Raw genomic sequence first — 20,560 nt, forward strand, 5'->3', positions numbered from 1 at the left:
GGCGCTAAAACTTGGGCCTCGAAATATCATTCAATTTACTGATCCTATTATGAAGTAGTGCTCCAGGCACTTTTAAATGAAGCAGAAAGTGATTTTAGTGATAAGTATAATTGTACAGAAGAGTTTTTCGATGCAAGTTTGTATTCAACTGATTCCGATATGTATGTTCATACATAATTAATTTTTCTAATGATAATGTATTTCGAAAAATTTATAAACTATATTAATATACCAAGATATATACAGAATTTATAAGTTGACTTTTATACTAGTTCTTAACCTGTATGTTTAAAATGTCCTAGAAAACCGTACTATGAAAGTTACACAAGCCGATCAAAAAAAGGCTAATTTTACCCATTGTCAATTTTTTATTTTATTTTTCATATACTCGTTGAATTTTACATTATATTCTCTTCTATATGAATATTTCCTTGGCCACAATATTCTGCACTAATACTAAAATATATGAATAACAATATTTAATCTTGACTCTTCTATTCTTTAGACCGAATCAGAAAATCAGAACATAGGCATTTATTTTCACCGTGAAGAAAAATTGAAACGCATTTTAAATTAAGTTAGGTTACTTAATTTTCAATGAATTCATTGGATAAATTTTTTTCAATAATCATCTGTTAAAAAATACCATGGAAACATTATTCAGATTTTTAATCAAAAGAATCGATTTCGTTGAGTAATTTTCAATGATGTTAATAAATGCTACTCAATTAATTTTAATTATATTATAAAATGGTTTTTGTAAATAACACAACACAGCACATTTTCTGTTACCCAGTTATTAATATACAAATATTCATATAAGTAAGGTAATAATAAGTAAAATAATGTAAAAAGTTTACTTTGAATATAATTTTTGTAATTAAAATTAATTCCTTAGAAAAATAATCCATTTCAAGCAAAAAAAAAAAAAAAATAAATAAAAAAAAAAATTCAGTAATTTATAAGTGTTAAAACGCATGATGAAACAACTTCTAAAAATACAAAAATGTTAATGATGCCTAAATGCAGTTTTGTTGTAATGCAATAAAATGCCATAGCAACATCATATGTACAAATTGCGAACAGCTACTATTTCTAAATTTTATATAAATAAGTTTAACAGTTGGTTGTTATTTTGCAAACATTTATGATCATGACCAATATATTATTTATTACTGATCAAATTCTTATGAGAATGTTAAATTGAAACTATATTTTTAATAATTTTAATCTATTATTTTTAGATACAATGATGAAAGAACTTCTGAATCTAAGGGAGTTGATGAAAACTATCAATCTATCCACTGGAGCCAAGCTAATGCAGATTTCCTGTATCATTTGTATTCCAACGCACCTCTATCTATGCAGTGTAATCAGTCTTCTGGAGATCGATTCCCGGTAAGTAAAGCACTCATTACGAATACGAAAAATATTTTTCAGGAAAAATATATGATCACTATTCAAAGAAATTTCGAACTTCTTCAAAAGAATTTAGAAGGAATCACGATGCGGTGTATTTGAATTGCTTGGTGTCATTATTGCCGTTTCTAGGAAAAGGTTTCAATTAATTCTTATTTAAAGCTATCTTAAGAAAAAAAAATTATTTAAAATAATTTATCTTGAATGATCTTTAAAAATGTAACAAAATGAATTGAACAAGTGTTTATCAAAAATTCTGATATTCAGCTTTGGTATAAAATGTAATGCATTCATTATAGTGATATTTCCCTTTTTAAAAAGAGCTCAAAATTATTTTATAGAAAATTTTTAAAAAAGTATTTTGCAAGAGTTTTATTAACTGCAGACTTCATATCGATTTTTTTTTTTGCTTTGCTTTCTAGATAATCATGAAAAATCCATTGTTTAAATATGTTTTTTTATTTTTAAGGGAAATTGTGTTAAAATCCTATCGGAAAATGTAACAGTGGAATTTGAAAATATTTTTAATAATTAATTTTGACAATTAATTTAGAAAAGTTAACAGTTAAATTTAAGAATTTAAGGCAATTTCTTATTTTTGTTTGTGTATGTTAATATTTAGCGGAAGCAAGGATGTAACGTTTTTAAAAGTTTTAAAAGAGCTTGTCTGATATCCTAGGGTATATTTAACAAATTAACAATTTAATAGATGAATAAATAAACAATGAATTATTTCGCATTATTAAAAACAAAGGCGGACGTACATAGATATCTGCAAAAAAAAAAAGTCATTCATAATCATTTCAAAACCAATTTAAGATACGATAGAAAAAAAATGTTTTTAATTTTTAAAGTTTCATATTTTAATAGCTTTTGTTTGTATTTTTTTTGAAAAATATATTACCATTTTAACGCACTACATTTATTATCAGTTTTGTTAGAATTCTTTAATTATAAGAATAAGTGAAAAAAATTTAGAAAATTTTCTTAAAATGTGTGCAGCTATATTAATAAATATTTATTATTCTTACAACGCGATAAATACCGTCTCATTGTGTGATTAAAGTTGTATTTGTTATGCAATTTATATATAATTTTATGATAAAATGTAAGAAAAATTTGCTCACACATTCTTTGCTTTTTGTTGTTATATATGATTGAATTTAAAGACACAAAGCAATGTAATACATTTTGACTATGCTTTCTCATTCTATACAATAATGCTGTTTCAATAAGAAGATAATTGGATATTTATTCTATGTCCCTGATTTTTTTTTTTCAAATAGAAGCGCTTACCTGATTAATGGTAGTATTATTTTCGGTTTAGTGCCCCTTCTGCTTTTTACTTCTAACCTTTGCGCTATCTAAACAGTTTGAAGTTTTAAACTTTCGAAACAAGCCATTTCATGAAATTAAATCCCAAGGCACTTATAACACTCTGTTTGAGTAAAAAATAATTTAAAACTTTTTCTTTTATTTCAAGGAAGAAATATTGCTATGGGTCAACAAAATCTTGAGGGAACCAAGAACTGAATTCAAGCATCTGCGTAAATTTTAAGGATAGCAGAATTTTGACCTTTAGAAGCAATACTAAATTTAAAAAAGAGTTAGAAGATGTTATAAAATAAAGCTTTGAATTTTTGCAGTAAATTTTACGAGCTTGGTGTAATGTGCAAGAAATTTCCTCCAGCGTATCCGCTCTTATAAAAATATTTATTTTGATATATAGAAGAATACAAAAGTGTTATTTAGTTATCAGAGCAACAAACAATTCAAATATTCCTATGTACTGTTCCTTGATTGCCGAGTTTGGTTAGTTAAGAATTTATTATTATTTTTTTAATTTTTATCACGTTCCTTTTTGTTAAATGGAAAGTATTTATGAAATAATTAGTGAATAATTTATTTAAAATTTAATAATTTGACATCAATTAGTAGTTCAACACTTCTCTTCAGCAAACGAATTTAATTACTCCCTTAATTATTATATCCTTTCTTTGACTTTCTAATTTAGGGAAGAGAGTAAACTATATATCAAAAAATCTGAATGTGAGATGCGTTTTTGAAAATTCAGTAGAAAATTCACTGTTAGACTTAAAATCGGTTTTCTAACATGTGTATCAGTAAATGTATCTGGAGATGATTCAGAATAAATTATTATTTTTAGATTTTGAAATTCAAAACTAGTTTTAATTTGAAAGGATTTTTTTTTCAAATTGAATTTCATCGCATTCGTGAAGAAAATATCTTGAAGAGATAATTCATTTATTCCAGGTATATTAAAATATCCAATCTAAGATTTAAATTTTGTTACTTGCAAGCAAAGGAACAAGATTAGATAACTTTTTATAAATTACTTGTATTTTAATTACTATGTCCAATAATTTGATTCCTTATGCAAGATGAAAAATATATATATTTTTTAATGAGAAAATATTTATTTGTCTCTGTTGCTGTGAATTACCAATTACACTTCAAATTTTAAAAGGGATTTTTACTTTAAAATAAAGTATGGCGATTATTCAAGGAATAATGTAACAATTAACTGATAAAACGAAAAATATACACCTTAATAAATTTCAATATTGTGATTATTTTAGATTAATTGTTTTTATTTACTTGAGAACATCCCATTTCTGTAAATGTTAGCAGATTTTAAATGAGGCAGATAGAATGATCTCTTATTATCATGGTTACATTTTCTATGGTTTCATACTTTTATAATTAGGCCTAATATTGTACATACTTATGCTTAAAAGATACGGTAAAGGTATTTTGAATCATTGCGCTGTAATCTTTTGAAATTTACGAATTTTGAAATATCATAAAATATTTCAAGCTATTGTCTCTTCATTTTTTGATAAGATTTGTGATATTTATATTAGGTGAAATAAAAATAACAAATAATGTCTGCTATAATGATTGAAATTTAGTCTCAAAAAGTAAGACCGATTCAAACATTCAGTTCGCGACAAAACTGGCAAATAATCGGAACATTTGTTTATGTTCTGATGTTTGATCGATGCATTGATGTTTGGCCTTTCATGAGCTTTTGAAGTATGTTTCAATTGCAATATATTCAGATTTATTTTTCCAATAATACATTTATACTTTATACGCCTGTATACATTTAATAAATATATAAGAAAATCTATTAATAAGATAGTAGTAAATGTAAGTACAGTTTATTATTTAAAAATATTTAGACACTTTTGAATTATACTTGAATCAGTAGATGTAGTCTTGAAAATTCTATGATATTTATATATATCTCAATCCTATTAGTCTATTTAGAAAAATATCCTTGTCTCACTAAGATTTTTAACAAAAGGACCCCAGATCTCTGAGACTAAAACTGACGAATTTAAGAAACTTTGAATATCTCTGTTTTAGATATTTTTAGATCATTTCAACTATCGACACTCGGGAGATCATTCAATCAGTGTTCTCAGCTGTTTCTTAAAATTGGAGTGGCTTAGTCTAAAATTGTAACATTCAAATCTTCATAACTATGAAGTTTCAGTTATGAAGTCAGTTTTAAAACATTTTGAAAATTTAAATGCTAGTGTACCAAGAAAAAATATATTATATAAAATTTATATTTTGTAATATTTTTGGCATTACATTTAGTGACTCGAACAACATAATATTTAATTCTTTATTATTTAGAGAAGTTTTTCAAATGGAAGTGTATACTTATCTGAGAATTTAGAAATCATCCATTGGGACACGGTTAAAGTGAAAATCGAGAAAATGGGCGTATTCAACATCTTATCTATGGAGGGATAGTATTATTTAGACGTTAGAGAGAACTGATTACATGGTTACATTATGGTGATGAAAAAAATGAGAGTGACAGATACATTACCCAATTTTATACACATAATCAATGACTCTGAGGAAAGCTTGGGTTATGTCTGTATTAGTGAAAGATTTGAGTTGGTATGCTCTAATATAAGATGCGAAACTGTAAAGAAAAAGTAATTGAAAAATAATTCAAGTATGACCTTTCTGCTCCTAGCGAAATATTTTATCGTATATACATTTAAGATTTAAATTCATGCATATAGAATTTGCCTAGTCTTACATTTCTTATTATTGAAATATTTGAAGAATTTAAACGAAAGCAATCCAGTTCAAATTAAATGCTTCATTTTCCGCAAAAATCCTTTTATATTCAATAAAAAAGACACGTAGATTCAGCTTTAAACGGTTAACTTCATTTTTCTTTTGTTAATTATGTAAAAATATAGCATTTGATTGCATAATAAAGGTCGGTTGTTTCTTTTTATCATGATATTGAAATTTGCAAATTGTGCCGATTATTGATGTATATGATATGTATGGCCATTATATGGACTTGTATGTATATGGCCTTTATTCTGCATTGAATATCTCTCTTTAACGTTATAGAACAAAAGTTCAACAGCAAAATTTGTGTAAAGTTATGTTTAATAAATGTGTTAAACCATCACCATAGTGTGTTAATCAAATTTAACTTGGAAATACTTCTTCTCACAAGCAGTTTGTACATTTTATTTTACTTCTTCCTATAAAGAAATGATATAATGTACAGAAGTGCAATATGAAAATTTCAGACCCTACACAGACATATTCTTTTAATTAAAATTAATAAATTTATTAATTTTATAGAATAAATAAATTTTTACTAGTATATAAAATTCATCTTTTAAAATTTCTAGTGAAATATTTTTTTTTATTTCCATTACTTTATTATTAGCTTAAAACTCACATTATCTTATTATTTTATACAAAGAATAGATTAATTAAAAAGTTTTAGAATTTCGGAGAAAATTCATAATAAACTATGACTTTGAATATATTTCTTAAAATAAAGTAGATATACTGATTTCATGGTTGATTCTCTAAATAGAACCAAAATACTTTATAAACTCATCACAAGTAACATAATCGAATTTGTAAAAATACTTTGGGATTGCGAGATGGTAATAAGAAGGCTGTTTCAATTATATTCTAAGCTCAGCATGCTACCACTGTTCTCTCTACATATAGTTACTGTTCTTCTGAAGCTTTCTCCCCTTTGCATTGGTTCCTTCTTTCTCTACTCAAAATAAAAAAAAAATATTTTCCTGTTAATGTTTCCTTGGGCAAGAATTTTCTTCCTATTTTCCTTCCTCCTATGTTACTCGTGAGCGTAAAAGAATTATTGACATGTTTCCCTTCTTCAAACGAAAAGGAATTTCTAGAAAAGGATTAGAATGCATCTTATTTGCATCTAAAAGGGATTTTAAGTTTGTATCTTTTACAATAAATTAGAAACTTTCAATTTTGTGCTATTAAGCTTAATGCTTATTTAAAGTATTTCATTCTAGGATCGAATGTATGCAAATCCTAATAAGAATGAAGGTGTTTAAATCAATTGAATTGAAAATTTAAGTAATCTCTTAGATTTTCTAGGACAAAAAATATAATTTAGGAACATTTGTTGAATTTTAGCAGAATACTTTTTAATACTGTTTATGATAATTCATTGTCCGGTTTTACTGCTATTTAGCTAATAAATGCTATGTTTGTATAATTATTAATGCATTATTGCACTTGTTTATTAAACATTTCCTTAGGTAAGAACAATCTATTTTTTTTATTCTTTTCTCTGAATTCTTCGATCAATTTAAAATAAAAATGAGTGATTTGTTATAAATAAGCCCACTCCTTCCACTTAAAATTGCTTAATTGATTACCGAGTAAAACAACTCTTAAAATAACACCAATTTTACACGCGAGTATTCAATTGATGATGCCGTGTCCGCTTTACAACGAAAAGAGGATGCAGTAGCTTCTTAGGGTCAAGACCCTTGAGCACCAGAGGGCAGAAATTTGACTTCTAGCTCATATGAAGATGACACTCACACACTTGCTTGCGCAACCCCTTTTTACAGGGGGAGAGGGGCTCTTTCACACACCTTACAGATAGAACTCAGAGTGAAAAACAATCATACCCGAACCAGGACTCGAACCTGGGATGCCCAGATAACAGGGAAGACGAGCTACCCCTAGGGCAGGATGCCGGCGAAAATTCAATTATGAGTTTAAGCAGAAGTTTATATTAACAAATATGTGATTGAAAATAATCTGAGTTTCCTTTTGAATATAAGCCGTATAACAAGTTCTTTTGGAAACAATTTTTGAATATGATTTTGTAATATAAATGTTAATTATTAAAGAAGAAAAAGATTGCTTGGTAATCTTGATCCATTTTGAATTATTTTTGAATATATTTTCACTGATAGCATTTTATTTAAAATATTGATCATTGAATGAACAATTTTTACTTTTTGGATTATCTAAATATCTTTTTTCATTAACGAATTTATTAAATAATTTAAGATAGTAAAAAATGTAATGAAATATTATTTCTTAACATTCCCTTAATTTCTAACTTTTTAGAAATTTTTTAAAGTTTGTAAAAAATTCCTTAATTTTAAAAATTAATTTTTAATCTTTGGCACAACTATGCAAGACTTCACAAAATCGCTTAAATTGAATTAATTTTCGAACAATAGCTTAAGACTAGAAGAAAGAATTTAATTTTCTGAAGTTTTTCAATACAGCTGTTCATTTCAGAAGAATGTTAATGCTTTTAATTAGCATTTTAAGGAACAATGCACGAACGTGATTAAATAGCTTATTATAAAGAGGCTTTCATTCAGCGAAATAGTATTTATTATCTTGCACAAATCATATTTTAATTTATAACGTGTAAAATTCATTTTTGTATTTTCCTTTTCATTGTTTTCTTTTAAGATTGAGAATTTTCAAACTTAGGGCAGAACACTATCTCAGATTTAATCTATTACTTGGGTAACAATTTATTTTTTACTTAGCAGAGTTTTCATTAAAAAAAATTATCGATTTTTAAATTTTATCTTTAGTGGACTCCATAATTTTAAGTTGAATATTTTTTCCAATTCATAAATTATGAAGTGAATTATATAACCACATTTGATTTTGATTTTTAATACTTGAATATTTTTTATGTAATAGCTGTCTTTTGAGGTCGGTTAACTTGCCCGGATTAATGGATGCTTTTAATCATAATTAAATCTCTTATGCATAATTTAAAGTTCATTATTCTCACATCACAAGTATTTTCAAGGAATAAATGGAGATAGCATTAAGGTGCTATTTTAATAGTCTTACATTCGTTCTATCAAAATATTTAGTTTATATAGATAAAAATAAATATTTTATATATTCCATTCCTGAATACAAAAATTAAAAAATTTATCTATTCACATTTTTGTTTAATGAAGAGTCTCACCCCGTCCATATTTGTATCATGGTTTTCAAAATACAATGGGTGGAGTTGAAATTAATTACAGTAGTTCTAAATGTTATGTAATTATTTAAATGTGGATCAGCGATGTACGAAGAAAGTTGTTGAAATTTTGAATGATAAGTTAAAACGCAGTTTAAATATGGAAGTGGCCTTAACGAGGATACATTTTTAAGGATTTAAAAGGAATATGTGAAATCAAATATTGCCTCATTACGAGTATGTATCTTATTCTCTCAGTTTCTATCGCCGAGGGAGTTGCCTCTGTCCTTCACACTTACAATTGTAATCAAAATACTAAAAATTTTCCTTTTTAATCTTAAAACAAATATTTAAATATTGCTCAAAGGCATACCTATGATATTAAATTTTCCCTTTTACTGTTTCAATTTTTTAGAGGTATGATGAGAACTTACAGAACTCCAAGTTGTGTGAAGGGGCACCTGTGATTATATATGTAAAGCATGATCTAAAAACACAGGTATAGAGTTCTTTAACGAGTTTTGTTCTTCATGATGACCAGGAAATAATCCAATTCTTATCTTTTGTCAATATTTCTTTGTTAAAGCCATGGCGTACACAGTGCAGCGAATCGAATAGGAAGGCAGAAAATAGGAAAGAAAGACCGTGATAAAGTATTTGAAAAATAAAGTTTATAAGTGAGATTTGTCGACATAGCATTTTGGTTTCGCGAGATAAATAATAGACCGAGCGACGTTAAAGTTATACGTGAGACGCTAAAGTTATAGGGAAGCCGTAATTCGAGTGATCAGGACATTAATTATAGTGCCTAGATTAATTTGAAATTATTACATATATTTATAAGTTTATTTTAAATCTTAAACATAGATTTAGTTTTAAAAGCCTAATTTGGGAGCTTAAAGAATGAAAGTCTTTTGATCATACTGATGTTTTACAATAGTATAAAATTGGAAGATTATAACTCGTTAAAGACATTTCAAGTACAGAAACCAGTTTGTGATATACAGAAGGAGGGACTTACTCACCCTTTTTTATGAATTCTAATTTATTATTTTGTGTCTTATTTAATTTGCTAGCAAAAACTTTTTCCAGCTTAGAGAAACCTTTCACTATTCAGAATAAATTTTACTTCAAAAGTATTTGTAAATTGCACTTGTGCTTCACTTAAAATTACTTTTATCAAGAATGATACTCTTTCTTGTTGTCATTTTGGAGAGTTTGATTAAGTTACTTTTACCTTTTCGCATACGAATTTATTAAAAAAAATTAAATTTAGTTTAATTTAACGAAGTGCATTTGCAATAGCAAGTTTTTACCTCACGTTGTTTTTTTTCGGAATTGTACTTTCAATTTGTAAGTTTTTTCCTTTTTGTTTAAATTATTTTGGTTCTATTTTCATGGTATTTTGTGGTTTAATTTGCTTTGGTCTTATTTGGGTTGTTTTTTTGCAAATGTTTTTACTTGTTTGAGTATAATTATCTTTAATCTTGTGATACTAATTTTATCTCCAAAACCTCAATTTTCTGGGATTTTCGGGTCACGAGGGGTCAGTTTGTTGGACAAAAATCAGACCCCTCACAGATAAAATCCCTGGTTTGAATCCTTGCCTGAGGGTGACCCTTGAGAAAGTGTTCGGGCCGGATTCATTTAATCTTTCTTTTTGATTCTTTGGCTGTAAACTTAATATTTGTTTCTAATTTTAATTTGGTTAAGAAAATAAGCATTTATTGCGGAAATTTTGTAAATATTATTTGTAAATATTAAACCCTTAAATCATTATCAAACGTTTATCCAGCTATTATACATTGATGTCTAGATGACAGGTTAAAAACATACTTTACTTTTTTTTTAAAGAAATGATGTTGCATATTAATTGCAGAATCGTCAACATAATAAAGAAATTTTCTTTACTAAATTGCCTTTTAAAAATTTAAAAGACAATGCGTTCTAAGAATGCGTAAAACTGGTTGATTTTGTTACTTCGGATTTTGGTCTGTAGAGATGCGGCCCTGACTGATTACATCAAAAATGAGTTTTCGTGATTTTTTAGACCACGAATTCAGCTTTAGCACTGTCTATAGTTTTTTAGGCGGACAATCTCAAACCAAAGTTTATCGAATGATGGTATCCGGTTTTAGAGGAACCCTTTCCACTGAAGCTTGGTATTATTCTTTCCTGTCAAAATATCGGCGAGAGTCAATTTTCTGTTGATCTAGAAAAGCAATTTTCGAAACAGGAATATTGGGACCATGTTCTTTTCATCCATGAACCGAGACACACAGAGCGATTCTTTGCGAATCCTCATCTGCAGATAATAAATTGCTCACTACCGTCCTGCCAATAAAAGGAAAATTAGATCTTTCAGCGGAAGCGGATTTCTTGTGCGAGTTGAATCGTGTTGTATTGCTGTAGACTTCTATATGTCTTTGAGAGTTCTGGTTCAGCAAACAGGAGACACCTCATATGAGGTTCTTTAACCTTATATGAGGCTCTCTTACGGAGCTTTAGGCTCTGATTTTATTTGTTTAAGAGAAAATAGGAGATTTGAGTTTATCTTGTGAATGACTTTCTAGAGACGTTTTCTCCGGACAGTGTGGGCAGCCACCAATACAGATCACATTCTACAAAGCATATGAAATGCTCTCGGAAGAGCATTTACAAAACGCAAACATTCTTCCATAACTTTCCATAATTTAAAATACTCGCTATTAGAAGAAGCGGCGTTGTCACAAAAATTGATGAATAATCTCGTTTAAGCATGTAGCCCCATTGTGAGACTTGTAAAACTGAACGAATGATCAAAATTATCATTAGCTGGGGAATCTAAAATTATTTTAAAGATTTAGCCATTTTTTATCATTTTTTTTTCTTTCCATTATGAAATGTTACTACTACTCTTTGAAATATTTGTGTCTGATTGTATAAGGCATGTGTGTACCGACCCTTTTGCAGAAGATACTTCCATTATGTTGTCCACTATTCTTAATACCGGTTGATATAGTAAAAATATAATAATGTTGTAAAACAATTTGTGCTAATAAGGACATTTCAGTTCATTATTATTATGCGGTATAACACATGTTCCATGTTTATAACTTCGGAACATCAATGCAAATGTTATTTTTATTATCAAAATACTCATTTTGTTGTTCCTGAAGTTGGAAAATCTTTTTGTTAATACTTTCATATTTGGTTTAACATAAATATTTTAAGAATTTTTAAGTTAAACCTAAATATTTGCTTAATACTAAAATTTAATAAAACTCATCTATTCAAAACTAGTTTTTCTGTAAGAACATTTAAGATTGTTTATATCTTTCAATAGCGTTAGAATCAAGTTTCAATAATAATAATAATAATAATAATAAAAACAGGCGATTTTATAATTTTTGAGAAAGAGTTCTTGGTGCTTTCTACACATTCCACGTGCAAAAAAAACTTTTTCTTTAAAAATAGTAAATACAAACGCTGGGAAAGCGAATAATATTATTGTTAAATATCAGAATATCTTTATAATATTATGTGTATATATTAAAAAAAATCTTGCTTTGAGTTTGGTGTATTATTTTAGCTCACAAGATAATGTGTTGTACTTATTTTGGGGAAGGGGATTCCGGTATTCCTGAATGAAAAAAAAAAAAAAACGTACTTGCAATTTATTTGTAATTATTGTAATTTGTCGTACTTGTAATTTATTTCTATTTAAATCAAATATTTGAAGAAATTATTCATATTTTTACCATCTTCTTATTTTTTATCACATCAGTAAAATAAATAAGTGTTCTCAAAAGCTAAATACGATCAGTTAAAAAGAGCAGAAAATAATAAATATTTTTAAGACATAGTTTTGTTCTTCCCTGGCTTTAATACATTTTGAAAGCAAAGAGAATGTCAAATTTCATTATTAAGAAGTCATCCTTTGTTACCTTTTTCATGCAAAACAATTTTCTTTTCCAATCCATTCTAGATAAAAAAAAAACCAAAAGAGAAATGGCCAAAAATACAAGATTTTCTTTTTAAGTTTAATCATACAAAAGAAATTTGAAATTCCAAAATAAAGCGTCAAAGGAGCCACATTTAGAACTGTTATTTTTAAATTAACATTTGTGTTCTCAACAAATCGAGATATTTTTGTAAAACCTTTTTTATTGAAGAATTGAAGCAATCGGAAATACGGTGCGATTCAATAGTTTTGAAGGGGTTTAATATGAGGGAAAATATTCCTGTTAAAAACTATTTGTAGCAGAAATTACTTGTATAGTTCGTCTTTTTTTTATCAGACATATTGATTCTGATTAATATTTGATGCTTCGAAGTGAAATGGAAATATGAAAAAATAAGAAAGAAAATATCAACAAGCAAATGATTCTACCCATGATAAAGGCTTTTATCCGTTGAAAGATTCATGATTTTAATTTAGTAAACATCAAGAATTTTTTATATATATTTTATGCTAAATATTATTTGAACATTGTTTTTTAAAAGAACAGATAACCATGGAATTATTTTACTGACAATGAAAATTATCATTATTCAGAATGTTTTAGGCTATCGGATAACATTTAACTGCAGACATTTGTCAATTTTCTTTTATTTGTGTACTTCATAAAATTATTGTATATAGGTATACCATAAATTAAATTAAAATTATTAACCCTTTTAAATTAATTCTCATTCTTGCCATTTAATCTAAAAGAAGCAATTCTTCAGATATGTGCAGATTTTCTACTCCTTCCAGAATAAAAGCTGCAATTTTAACTGCTTTACGCTGCTCCACAAGCAATTCTATATTTCAATTTCATGGGGAATTCTCCTTTCAAAAAATTTAAAAAAATCTGAATTTCCATCTTTGCTTTGAAATTCTCCCCCGCGAATCTTCTTTACATCTTTTTCCAATAGTCATGGTTCATATTTTCTAAAAATAATTTGAAGAGTAAAATACATCTTCCACTCCTATTAACTGCATGTTTAAAGTAACCTGATTTGTAACTTTCCTGAAATTAATTTTAGGAACAATTGCATTTCCTGAAATTATTTTTTAAAATTGCATTTAACTGCTTTTCCGCTTTATAAATACGATACTTTTTTAAAAAAAAATTTCAATCTGAAAGTACGACGGTCAATGCATAGGGGGGGGCAATAAAAATGTGTTAAAAGGTAAGAAGTGAATCATAAAACAAGACAAACAAAGATAGGGATGAGTCTGCTAGTAGCTCTTGAAAGTCCACTACACATACAACTGAGCTATTAGATACGGAGATAGTTCTTTCAATTTAGAGTCGCTTGAGCTGCAATCAGACTAGCCCCGTCTTGAAGAGCAGATAACCGACCCCTTTTTTTTAATTTTACACCCTATCAAAGTTCGTTTTCGTTCTGTCAGTTTCTTTCTTTTGTTAGCCGTTTATGAATTTTGGTTTTGATTCTTGCTGTTCGGACAGAAACACGTTTAGTTTATTGGATATCTGTTTTCTATTGTTAGAGGTCACTCTTCGGAAATAATTTTCTAAAGTTTTAATCGTAATTGATAATTTTTCGAAATTTTATTTAGTTGGATATTTTTTGTTAGGAGGTATCAGATACTCTTAGCCATTGCATGTTAAAATTATGAACTTTTTGTAGATCATGCACTGCACATCTTATGTGATATAAAATTTTCCGGTATAAAATGTTTCTTGACAAAATCGGTAGAAGACTGTGTAATATGCAGATATTTCATATTTTTGTAATGCAACAAACTTCATATCTGGTTTTGAAATTAAAACTTTTAGGATACTTAAATATAAAGTAGCTTATTTAAAAATGCAATCCCTTGGTAGATATAGTTTGCAGTTAATACAAAAACTCTTTGAGATTTTTTTTAAAAGTTACTTCATTTTGAGCCTCTTAGAATTATGAAGATTCCCTATTAGTGCAATGTAGGGAGAGAAAGACAATCTGTGCCTTTAGAAGTAAACACAAGAAAAATTAACTCACTGAAATGTGTGTTTATATGATGGCCGCATTGGGGATTTGAGTAAATATATGCAGATCCCTAAGCTATTTCTTTTCTTCCTAATTAAAGCAACATGTCTACGGTAAGAAATATGAAAAAAGAAAGGAAATCAGTATTCATTTTTTTCTTTGTGAAAATGAATGAGTTGAAAACTTGCAGCGAATGCACTAAATGGAATATTTAAATGATAAATCGAAAAACATTTGCAGAATTTAATTTCCCTAGCTGAGGAGAGAGGCATCATTAAACAATCAAATTTACTCTAACATCCGCAGGATTATCTTACTGTGTTTTGTTTGATTACTTTAAAGGGGGATGCAATAGATTTTTCCCTCTTTCAATTTTGCAGAAAAAAGTGGCTATGACGAGTTTTTTTCTTCTCTGATGTTTCTTTCAAATACTCTTCAGCTCTCCCCTATCCTAATATTAGATACTGACGGAATGTTGCATATAAGCAGCATGTAATAATGCAGTTGCAGTTCCCGACGAGTTTTTTTCTTCTCTGATGTTTCTTTCGAACACTCTCCAGCTCTCCCCTATCCTAATATTAGATACTGACAGAATGTTGCAGATAAGCAGCATGTAATAATGCAGTTGTACAATAGATAATCTCGCCCTGGTAGGAAAAAACTAATTTTCGCTGAAAGATGAGTTTTTTTATTGTGAAAATGATTGAAGTAGAAAAATTTTTAAGTTTGCGAACATTTATAGTATAAAATAGTTATTATTGTGGTATTCAAATGTTTGCAAGTATTTCTCATCTTAACAAAGCAAAATAGTTTTGATGATTTTATACCATAAAAATATACCATTACACAATCTTAAAATAAACCAATTGCTATCAAAAATTAACAATTAACATAACAAGCAAAATAACAGAAATTATAAATTAAATTTTACTTTTTTTGGTAAAAATAAGGAGAAAAAACTACTTCGCAACAAAGAAGAAACAGTCATTTGTTAAAAGGATAAGAGTGCTTTGTTAAATTTATGTTATGATATTAAAATGTCGAGATTTTCTTTGTTTGCAAAATGTTCTTTTGTTTTCAAGTATTGAATAATGTTTTGAAAAAATTGTCCATTTACATTATTTAAAATTAAGCATGTGTTTTTCAGATTTGAAACATATTAAAATATAAATGCATTTCAAAACTTAAATGTGTTAATGCAATTGAGTCAAATATAATGTATATTAGAAGCTTCAAGGAAATATAGGGAAAATCTCTCAACGTATTCGGGGAAATTTTACTACATCTGAAAATAGCTATTCAGGTCTGGTCTAAATTTCGCCAGGTATATATATTTTACAGAACTTTATTTATTCATCTCAATAAAGGTATCCAAGAAATTTACTTGCAATTATTTTGCTTATAGAACGTTAGATTTTTAAATCTATTACAATATATAGATAAATTTATTTTTCCATAATAAGGGTTCAATGAAAATATTTTAAGAAAAGATATAGAAGTTCATTCTTATATCTGCTTTTTTACATAACGGCGTTCATTTTTCATTCGTTTTTTAATGGTGCTAATGTTAAAAAAATCGTATTAAATATACAATTATTCATCTATAATATTATGAAAGTAAATAGGAAAAGCGGTGCACGAAACCTTATTAGGTAATTGGATGATTTTTTTTTGTAAAATTAATTACTTTAAAGGGCTGTTAGTTTATTCGTAATTCCATTCATAAAAACAGCATAACATGGAATTTTTGAATTAATTTGTATAAGATAAGGCAAGAAAAGAAAAAAAAGTCTTGTATAGAATATCAACACAAGAGATGTTACTTGCAAACTTTGCTTAATAAATTTTCTTAAACATCAAAAACTTTTTTCATATATTAAGTGAAAAATAGTAAGGTGTCCACAATTTTTTTTTATCATATCTTGAAAATATTTTTTAAATTTAGACTAGTATACTTTCTGTAAAATTCATGATACATAAATTGTTGAAAATGCTCTACTGGACAATTGGATCTAGGGTTAGCGGATTTGGCATGAAGTTACTTCTTGAAGTAGATGCTCTTTAATAAAAGTCTTTTGCAAAAAAATATTTAGATTTTTTAAATGAATTAAAAATTAATCGAAATTATAATTTACTATTTTTATAGATAGAAAATGCATTGACTTTTTTTGTATGACAGTAAAATCCAAAGGCTTTCCAGGGATACCAATTTCTGTTTTTCTTTTTGAAAAATTTCGTCTTAAAATTTATTAAATTATTTAACATTAACTTTAAATATAAATTGTAAGTATTCTTTTTATATTTGTAAAGAAATTGAATTCGATTATATTATTTCATCAAATCGTTCCTTTGCGTACTTTTGATATTTTCAACATTAAGATTACAAAAATTATTTTAATTCAAGATTTAAATGCAAAAATTGTAAACTTATAATTTGCACTGAAATTTACTATACAGAATATAACTTTTAACATTTTTATTTGTAATTGCTTGTCTTTACTGCAATATATTTCAAAACAATTGTAATGAGCCATTATGCAATTTATTAATTGCTAGTAAAATTAATCATAAATTTACTATCGTAAATTAGCGCAGGGTTTAAATGGATTATTTAAGTAATCCGAGTTTATGAATATTGGTAAAATGTTTCACTTGTGCAATATTAAAGAAATATTTGCTATTTTATAATCTGCATTCGATAGAAACGGGCTATCTAATTGCGAAAAAATAGAATTCACAGTTAATATTATATCTATATTAAGTTCGCTATTTTCAATTATACTAAAATTTGATGCATATTTTTAAAAACAATCTTGCCAATAAAGACCAAAATTCAAACGTTATACTATTTTTCTGTTCAGTCATTAACTATTTGGGATGTAGAATAATTGGTTGTTCATGTTTTTTGTTTGTTTTGTTATCCACAGTGCTAGTTTTGCATCTGCTATAAATGATGAAATATATTTCATCATTATATACAAGATCATTATATATAATATTCTTTGAGATCCACGCATGAAAAAAATATTGGATAAAATTGCATTTTCCCTCATTTTATACCAAAATACTTTATTTTTCAGTAGTTAGATGGTAAGTGGAACGAAAAAAGAAATTTCTAGAATATTAGTCAGGTTTAGGAATAAAGCGTTTGAAAATTTGAAAATATAAAAACAGACTATTATTAAATGTTTCTTTTAGTTTAGTTTTTAATATTTTTTCATTTAATTCTCCTAAACGATTCTAAAAAATATTTAACAAAATTAAGGTTTCAATTTTGGATATCTATATTAGATTCTGAGAAAATTATGTTCTACGAAATACTAAATATTTTTACTTTCTTTATTTAATAAAAATAATGAAACTATTTTTAATTAATTACTTATTCTATTGATCCTTTCAGGGGCACTTCAAAATAGTTTACTGAACTATCTAAAAATGCGATTTCTGAGATGCATAAATAAGAAAGGTAAAACAACAACAACAAAAATCGCATTTCTATAAGGCAGATTTAGGGGTGATTTTTTTCGAAACCTGCCCTACCACCCCAACATTAAACTGCTCAATTTTATAAATATCAATTTTGTTATAAAGAACTCATCCAACGATCACTATTAATCATATTTATAAAACTGAATGTCTGATATTAAATAAGGAATAATTTATGTTGGCTTCTTGTGAAAAGGTTTGCCTGCACTCGCTGCATGATGGAATGCTGAATACCTATCGGTCCGGGGGGGGTGTTACATGGGGGCTCAACACATTGTTCATGCAGGTGAATAATGTTGTTAAAGGGATTATTTGATAAAAATATTATTTCTTAACCGTCAATAAGTCCAAATAAACGAGGTGAAACGCATATATAAACGGAAATTTCAGAATGCAATAAAATAGTGTTTTTTAGCAGTGGCTTTATCTAAATTGTATATTATATAGTGATGAACTCTGAAGCAAATAAATGAATCTTTACATGGTTTAGTTGAATATCATTTTACATATCTCATAATACATATCCCCTTGAAATAATGAATTCGTGAACACTCTTTTCTATAGTTTTGGAAGAAAACCATCCCCTTTAAAAGATTAATCTTATGAAAGTGAAAATACAGAAAATATTTGATGTAATTTTAGAATATTGACGCAAATAGGATTTCGGAAAAGAAACATTGAAAAAGTCGGATTCAAATACCAAACAGAAAAATATTTTGGAAAACTGGTTATATCAATGTAATTTCCACGCAATGACAATTTAAAATATCAAAGACAAAATGGTTGCAATAGTAAGAAATATTTTTTTAAAAACTTAAGAATTAAAAATTTTTATTTTTAAACTTTAGGAATGCTTCCGTAAATATTTTAAGTACAGTTATATTCAGCGTATAATTAATAATACTCTTTTGAATAAAGTAAAAAATAAATCATACCTACATACAATCAAATTATCTTGAAATAGACACTGAATTTGTTTCTGAAGAGGATCTTTCTTCTAGTTAAGGGAACAATTAAAAAACAAAATGCATCAATAAAAAAAAACATTAAACTCAAAATAGTAAAATCAATTTTGATATTTGCTTAGTTGATTTAAACATGAGTCGGTTATCATCCACAGAAGCTTTAATTTCAGTTTAAATTCTTTATCATGGATTTGCTGAGAAATAAAGCAGTCAAACGTCTGACACTATTTAGTTGGAATATTCAATTAACATTTAAATTTTCTGCAATTCATAGTAAGAAAAGGCACCTATTTGTTAATTCTACAATTCTACCAATTTGTAATTCTATCAAAATTAGTGTAACGAAATATGGTGATGAAGTATTAAATAAATGCTTTTTTCTTATCAAAAATGAGCTGAAATGATAAATATTAAGGCAGAAAGTTAGTGAATAAATCAAAATTATCGATAAATAATGAAAGAACAATAAATATTTCAAAGAAATGTTTTGTTTTTTTCATGGCATAAAAATTATATAGTCTAGATACTTAGATAATACAGTAAGACGTTTAAAGTAAACAGCAAAAGTAGATGTGGTTCGAGATAAAGTCTATATAATTTAAAATCTTACTAAATAATTTTTCTATTAGTTTGGGATTTTTACAATATTCACTCAATGGTTCCAGGATAATCTTAAATTCAAAGTTGAAAAATCTGCCTGGTCATTAGTTGTAGATTAAAGAATCTCCTAAAATGATATTTCCAAGATCATATTTATAATCAAAATGCACATATATAGACAATTATAATCTTGTGAAAGATTTATCCGAGCTATATCCACTTTGTAATTCATTATAATAAATAATAACGATATAATTCACCTTTTAATGCATAAAATATCTTACATTAGATATTTAAAGAAAAAATATAAAGTATGTAAGGCAGAGCTGTTAAAAACAATATGCTTCATTTAGAACATGATGCCTTCTAATGACGCGTGTAAACTTTTGAAAATTCTTTTTTCATAATGTCATCTCAATATATGTATAAATATAAAATTTGAAATATTGGGTTTTCTCTCACTCAGTATTGAAAAGGCAGGAAATAGTGATATGAAGAAACATTTCAAGCTTAAAAATTTAAAACCACTTATAAAAAATGTATTTTCTTCTTTAATTTCCGAGAAGTAATAGATTTTTGAAAATCGAAACTGGGATTAGAAGATTTCGTTTGAAACTATGATTTCCTCCATCTGAAAGAAAATTTGGGGGAGAAGTAGCTGTCACCCAGAATTAAGAAATAATAATAATAATAAAAAAAAAAATCTGTCGAAGATGCAATTGGACCTGATGTGATAGAGAATAAAGAGGAAATAAATTCGCTTGTTCTTTTTTTTCCCCGAATACTTCACGTACGTATGGTATTATTTCAGTAAGGATTCCATTGTCGG

At 27.1% G+C, this 20,560-nt stretch overlaps 1 protein-coding gene across 1 annotated transcript in view; it reads left to right on the top strand.

The window, feature by feature from the left end:
* LOC129960344 (dopamine beta-hydroxylase-like) overlaps positions 1 to 20,560 on the top strand; it is a 148,599-nt gene that overhangs the window by 111,441 nt on the left and 16,598 nt on the right. The window contains exon 11 of the mRNA XM_056073719.1: positions 1,245 to 1,398. Coding sequence (XP_055929694.1) covers positions 1,245 to 1,398 — 154 coding nt within the window. The remainder of the gene's footprint in view (positions 1 to 1,244; positions 1,399 to 20,560) is intronic.

This window comes from Argiope bruennichi, chromosome X2 (assembly GCF_947563725.1).
Source record: "Argiope bruennichi chromosome X2, qqArgBrue1.1, whole genome shotgun sequence".
Lineage (NCBI taxonomy): Eukaryota > Metazoa > Arthropoda > Arachnida > Araneae > Araneidae > Argiope > Argiope bruennichi.